This window comes from Alosa alosa, chromosome 18 (genome assembly GCF_017589495.1).
Source record: "Alosa alosa isolate M-15738 ecotype Scorff River chromosome 18, AALO_Geno_1.1, whole genome shotgun sequence".
Lineage (NCBI taxonomy): Eukaryota > Metazoa > Chordata > Actinopteri > Clupeiformes > Clupeidae > Alosa > Alosa alosa.
This window is the reverse complement of record NC_063206.1, coordinates 18,492,480-18,499,979: the sequence shown is the minus strand read 5'-3', so window position 1 is coordinate 18,499,979 and position 7,500 is coordinate 18,492,480. Positions and strand designations below refer to the sequence as shown.

At 47.5% G+C, this 7,500-nt stretch overlaps 1 protein-coding gene across 1 annotated transcript in view; it reads right to left on the bottom strand.

The window, feature by feature from the left end:
• The window catches only part of LOC125311268 (cadherin-23-like), a 123,449-nt gene that overhangs the window by 84,636 nt on the left and 31,313 nt on the right, over positions 1-7,500 (bottom strand). The window contains exon 3 of the mRNA XM_048269164.1: positions 1,421-1,495. Within this exon, the coding sequence (XP_048125121.1) occupies positions 1,421-1,495 (75 nt within the window). The remainder of the gene's footprint in view (positions 1-1,420; positions 1,496-7,500) is intronic.

Below are 7,500 nucleotides of genomic sequence, written 5' to 3'. Positions count from 1 at the left end.
GACTCGAGCGAAGCCATCGCTCACGTTCAAATTGATGAATACCATGCTTTGCTTGGAAATGAGCGTATGCCTGTCCTACACCTGTTTTAGGTTGTACGTTCGTTTCATAAATGGATTACTGCACGGGCCTACCGGGCCCAGGCCCAGGCCCAGGGGCCCAAGGGATCAGGGGGCCCTGAAGCCCAAGCCATTGCATGCAATCATTGCCTCAATATTAACATGTGTATCAACAAGGCTATGAATCTGATTGAACTAAAGTATTGGCTATCCCCAAAATGCACCAGAATACAGGAAATCACATCAAACAAATTAAACATTTCTGGGGATCGCTTTTAGTCTATGTAGTTGAGCATCACTCGTAGTGGACCGCTAATTGTTGTGCTGCTGGTAGGCCCTACAATGTCTTTCTCCAAGGAAGCCAAGTCAAGTTATCAAAAAATCAAAGGCAAAAACAAGAAAAAGAGAAAGATCAAAATGAGGGGAAACAACTGCTAATAAACTTCTTTCCAAAGAAAGGTGAGCGCAAATGTTAAAACACGAAAACCCATGCTTGAATATCTTCGCAATCGAACTGAGAGAACCCATTGAAATAGCGGAAAATACACTTTCCTTAACTGTGTATGGTAATCTGAGGTCTCGTGATCCGCCTCCATCTCCATCTCTTTCAGAAAGACTTGGCGCCAGCTTGATTCATTCCCTATGGTAGGCTACATGCTGACCGTTATTACTGTAGTGGTTCCAATTTTTTTCTCCCTTTCAGCTTTCGTTAGTCATTTTTTTTTTACATATTAATGAATGGGATTTATGATGTAGTGAAGTGCAATACTTCACTCAAAACGTAATCAAGTAAAATTTAAATTACTGATTTTAAAAACGACTTAAAAAATACAAAATACACACAAAAAACTACCGGTACTCAATACAGTAATGCGAGTAAATGAAACTCAGTAGGTATGAGCTACACCAGGCGCGTAACTGAAGCGTTCTTTTCGCGACGCGTAAAATCCATTTTAAAAGACTGGTCTATTTTTTTCGAATGTACGAGCCGCTATCACGTCTGGTATAGCTACTTCCATTGCAGCAGACGCTACGCGAACGGAACGCTTCAGTTACGCGCCTGGTGTAGCTCATACCTTACTTTACACCTATAATGATTACACTCTAAACCTCATTATCACTGGTTAATTGTTGCAAAAGACTACAGTATGCACATCACTTAATCAGAACCTGGCTTTTGGGGATTGTGTTCAGGAATATACACTGATTAATACTAAAACCATCAAGATTTCAGATCAACGATTATCTGTCTGTGTGTGTGTGTGTGTGTGTGTGTGTGTGTGTGTGTGTGTGTGTGTGTGTGTGTGTGTGTGTGTGTGTGTGTGTGTGTACTGTATTTTCAGGCATTAAACTTGCTACTTACCCACAGGCGTATTCTCATATATCAGGAGGTAGGACCGGAAGAAGTAGTTCAGGAAGCGTGGCGGCTGGTTGGAGGCTATGTAAGAGAGAGAGAGGGAGAGAGAGAGAGGAGAGAAAGAGAGAGAGAGAGAGAGAGAGAGGAGAGAAAGAGAGAGGGAGAGAGAGAGAGAGAGGGAGAGAGAGAGAGAGAGTGAGAGGAGAGAAAGAGAGAGAGAGAGGGAGAGAGAGAGGGAGCAAAAGAGAGAGAGAGAGAAATTAGAGTAGCTCTCCAGGGGAATCAGGTCTTTCTGGAGAGTATGTATTGTGACACTCAGACATCAAAACACACACACACACACACACACACACACACACAACACGCATACATACACACACACACACACACACACACACACACACACACACACACACACACACACACACACACACACAGAGACACACATGCACACACACACACACACACACACACACACACACACACAGAGACAGATGTGTGTGTTCAGTCTCTGGGGCATAGGTTAAGTGGTGTGGAGAGGGAGAGGGAGAGAGATGTTGAGAAAACATTAGGTGTGTCATTGCCGTTTGATACTCTTGCTTTAGCGCATCACTGAAACCTGTGGGTGCTGTTCTCGATCTGACCAGCAGGGGCACTGGTGAGAGCAGTAAGAGGAGACAGTATTGATCCCAAACAACAAGTACACACTATTAATGAGCAAATCTCACAGGTTCACTTGCTAAATCAATACATTCGCTCCCAGCAGGACTATGCGCTAATGTGAGATTGTGTGCATATTTATGGGAGTGTGTCAGTATGTAAATGTCTTTCTGTCAGTGAGAGAGAGAGTGTGTGTGTGTGTGTGTGTGTGTGTGTGTGTGTGTGTGTGTGTGTGTGTGTGTGTGTGTGTCTCACTTCCCTAAGTAATCTCCCTCAGGGCAACACCAGATGCAAAGATCTGTCACACGTGTCACACATGACACAAAAGCCTTTGTTGATTAAATATCCACACGTGTTAAAAATATTTGTGAGTGTGTGTGTGTGTGTGTGTGTGTGTCTGTGTGAGTAGGTGAGAGGGCTCTGGTCCTGAAAATTACAAACACACACACACACACACACACACACACACACACACACACACACACACACACACACACACAGAGAGAGAAACCCGGAGTTGCCTGTCTGTCTGTTGGCCAGGGCACTGGGTTACATGCAGTTTTGTGCGGCGGATGAGGGCACCGAGCTGATGGCCTTTGATCAGGCACTCTGGGTTGCGGGTGCAGTTCAGAGCAGGGAGGGGAAGGGGAGGTGGGAGGGCTGAGTGTTTGATGTCGCGCCGTTTAATAAGAGTGAATCACTCCTCGACTCCGGGCTTTGAAAGTGGCACTCGGTCTTCGCCACTCTGTCTCTCTCTTCCCGCCTCTCACACACGTAAACACATTCTCAGTCACTCACTCTAGTTCCTCTCTCTCTCTCTCTGCCTTTCTTTCACAAACACACAAACACACACACACACACACAGACGCTCAGCAGACATGACATCCTAACTGCCAGTGGTCCGGGTTGCTAATGACGCCCTGGTGCTCATCCTCTCCTGCTCACTGTGAGATTAGTAGCGCCAGGCACCCCAGCCTCCCCAGCAAGCCCATTTAGTCAGCCTGCTGAGGAGCCTCTTTCATCCAATAAACTGCCTGAATGGGAGTCCAAGTATGGCAGCAGATGCTCCTTTACATTCATTTAGGTACCATTGTTTGCACTAGGGGCTTCTATACATCTAGATAGATAGATAGATAGATAGATTACTATTAGTAAAGGTGTGTGTACTGCACTCAGTATGAGTTTAACCTATATTTTCTAAGCTTGTTGAGTGGTTGCATTGAAGAGCTGAAAGTGGATTTTTAAATCACAGACAAGTCCTGTCCAATGGGATGAATGGAAGAGTGGGAGAGGATAGAGAAAGGTAGAGGATTTTAGCCCTTTGAACACTCCTTCCCCCTGACACCCTGTGTTTGACCCTTAAAGGTGCGCCATCACACCGGTGTGATGAGAATGTTGCAAAATGAACGTTCTAAACACAACAACAACTCATCTGCAAACTTGACAAACTGGGACTCAGTACCTACCTCTGCAACTGGCTACTGGACTTCCTCTGTCAGAGGCCCCAAGTAGTACGTGTTGGCAACAAGACCTCAAGCAGCATCACACTGAGCACAGGGGCCCCCAAGGCCTGCGTGCTCAGTCCGCTGCTCTTCACCCTGCTGGCGATGACTGCACTGCAACCTACAGCAACAATCACATAGTGAAATTTGCTGACGACACAACTCTGGTGGGTCTCATCACCAAGGGCTTACGAGACTCAATACAGGTTGGAGGTCGACCATCTGACCCGTGGTGCAGGGACAACAACCTCCTGCTGAGCGTCAGCAAGACCAAAGAGATTGTTGTTGACTTCGGAGAGGTCACACCCAACACCTGCCACTGACCATCGACGGTGCTGTGGTGGAGAGGCTGAGCAGCACCAAATTCCTGGGGTACACATCAGTGAAGACCTCTCCTGGACCACCAACACTGCATCACTGGCGAAGAGAGCTCAGCGCCGCCTGTACTTCCTGTGGAAACTCAGGCTGAGCAAGTGCTCCACCAGCCATCATGACCACATTCTACCGCGGCACCATTGAGAGCATCCTCTCCAGCTGTATGGCTGTGTGTGGAAGGAAGCTGCACTGAATACAACAGGAAAGCCCTGCAGCGCATAGTGAACACAGCTGGAAGGATCATTGGTGCTTCACTCCCCTCCCTGAAGGACATTTACACCACCCACCTCACCCGCAAGGCGACCAAAATTGTGAGTGATGCAAGTCACCCGCTCACAATCTGTTTGATCTACTGCCCTCTGGGAAGAGGTACAGAAGCCTCGCCTCCCAAGACTACCAGACTCACCAACAGCTTCATACACCAAGCTGTAAGGATGCTGAACTCTCTCCCTCCTCTCCCCCCCTCCACCCTCAGCTACATAACATCCTGGACATTGGACCCACAATGGCCGCCTGCACTACTCCACTTGCACACTTGAACACTTGCACACTTGTACACTTTACAACTTGGTGTTGTTGTCCTGAAAACACAACACTTCTGCTGCTCTTACATAACTTGCACCACTATGCCACTTTCTTTATTACTTAGGTCAAACAGAACTACCCAAGCCTTTTATTGGCCTGACTTTGCACTAGTATTTTATTGACTGTCTATGCACAATTTCAACCAAATTTTGCTGCTCTTATTTTTTCATTATTATGTGTGCCCTCTTATTTACTTATTTACTTACTTTTTTGTTTACTTGAATGTTATGTTTGTCTGTGGACTTAAATTGGTCTTGTCTTCACTGTGGGATAGTGAGAAACGTAATTTCGATCTCTTTGTATGTCTGGAACATGTGAAGAAATTGACAATAAAGCTGACTTTGACTTTGACTAAAGAATATCTGGGTTCATTGAATTTAACATAGAATTTTAGGACCTTCAATTGTTGCGGAACGGAATCTTCACACCTTTAAGGGTTAATGGACACACTCCGGTTCCGGCGCCGTCGAGAGAGGCAGCCGGTCGAGGTAGCTCCATGTCTTTGTGTTTTTTCTTAACGTCTTTTGTTTACTTTTTACTTTTTTTACTTCGCAACTTTTTTGGATTACGCACTTTGAGGAGTGTTTTCATTCTATCCTATGGATATGGATCTATTACAATGCTCCAGCGGCAACAAACTTGTGTACACAAGGAATCAGCTGCTTGCAATACGACGGAATCCAGGTAGGGTTCACGTAAACATCCCGGAGGAGCTGTGGTGCTTTCGGGGGTGCAGAGCGGGAGTTAAAGTGAGGACTAGGCGTCGGGAGAAGAAGTGGCAACACAAGCCCTCAGTTCCTTCGATGGTTATTGGAAACGTGAACTCACTGGCCAACAAGACTGACGAACTGGCTGCCCTGGTAAGAAATCAGAAACTGTACAGGGATTGTAGTTTGCTATGCTTTACGGAGACGTGGCTAACAAGCCATATCCCCCCAGCTAACGTTGAGCTGCCTGGCTTCAGTGTAGCTCGTTTTGACAGAGACAGTAAACTTTCTGGCATAAAGAAGGGAGGCGGACTGGTGCTATACATAATCAATAGATGGTGCAATCCCGTGTTACATGACATGTTACAATGAAGGAGACTGTATGCTGTAAGGATGTGGAGTTACTAGCGGTCAGTCTACGACCATACTACACTACTCCGAGGGAGTTCTCGCACGCCATTGTTGTTTGTGTCTACGTGCCGCCTCAAGCCCTCCCGGACACAGCGTGTGACGTCATTCATTCTACAGTCGCTAGGCTCCAAACTCAGCACAGTGATGCCTTCTTTGCAATCTCTGGTGACTTCAACCACATTACACTGGATTCCACCCTCACAAACTCTTACCAGTTTGTTGACTGCCCAACTAGGAAAAACAGGACAATAGATCTCATGTATGCAAACGTGAGGGATGCTTACAGTGCCACCCCCCTTCCCCCACTGGGAAAGTCGGACAAGCCAAAAGTTCAGAGGCTACCAGTTGCCACGCGCACCTTCAGGAAGTGGACACCGGAAGCGGATGTGCTACTGAATGGTGAGGACTTAGAGGTCACACATTGCACTACTGACTATCTGAACTTCTGTATGGACATTGTTGTTCCCACAAGGACTGTACGCTGCTATCCAAATAACAAGCCTTGGATAACCAGTAATGTCAAGACCCTTCTCAATAGGAAAAAGATGGCGTTTAAGGAGGGGGACATGGCAGAGCTGAGGCGAGTACAGGGGGAACTCAAGATTAAGCTGAAAGAGGCTAAGGAGGACTACAGAAGGAAGATGGAACAGAAGCTGCAATATAACAACATGAAGGAGGTGTGGGACTGTATGAAATCTATCACTGGCCTTAAGAAGAGCAGCAGCTCTGTGGAGGGAGACCTGGACAGGGCGAACCAGCTGAACCAATTTTACAACAGGTTCGATTGCCCATCCCCCAGCCCCCACCCCACCTCATTACCAGTGCAACACTCACCCCCACCATCACTGGATATTGCACCCCTCCCCCACATGGCTACCACGAACAAAGAGGTGACAACGACCTCAGTCAACAGCCATCAGACACACAGACCTCAGATGATGCCCCCCTCCCCTCCCTTCCCCCCCTCCATCATCACTGCTGATCAGGCTATCGCACCTCTCCCCCACATGGTGACCACGAGCAGTGCGGCAACAATGGCTTCAGCCAATGGCCATCAGTCTCTAGCCACACGACAACCCTCACAGAAGCACCCCTCCTCCTCCTTACCCTCCACTCCCCTCACCCCCCATCATTTCAGCGGACCAAGTAAGTTATCTTTTAAAAAAACTCCATCCTCGTAAGGCAGCCGGGCCTGACAGACTGTGTCCAAGGCTGCTCAAGGCCTGTGCTGCTGAACTGGGGGAGCCACTGAAGCACATCTTCAACTGGAGTCTACGTCTCGGACAAGTTCCAACACTGTGCAAGACATCATGTCTCACCCCCGTTCCCAAGAAACCACACCCCAGCAAGCTTAATGACTTCAGGCCTGTCGCTCTAACATCACATGTGATGAAAACAATGGAGCGGCTGGTCTTAGGTATGCTCAGAGCCCAGGTACGCCATGCACTAGACCCTTTACAGTTTGCATACCAGGAGAAAGTGGGTGTGGACGATGCCATCACTTATCTTCTACACAGGACACATTCTCACCTAGACAAGGGGAAAAGTGCTGTGAGAATCATGTTCTTTGATTTCTCAAGTGCTTTTAACACCATCCAACCCCTCAGACTGGGAGAAGCTCTTGCAGATGGGTGTGGACGCTCACCTGGTAACCTGGATTACAGATTACCTGACCGAGCGACCACAGTTCGTCAGACTGAAGAACTGCCTCTCTGACACTGTGATCAGCAGCACCGGAGCACCACGGGGAACTGTGCTCTCTCCAGTCCTGTTCACCCTGTACACATCTGACTTCTGCTACAACACCGAGTCATGCCACATGCAGAAGTTTTCTGATGATACTGCA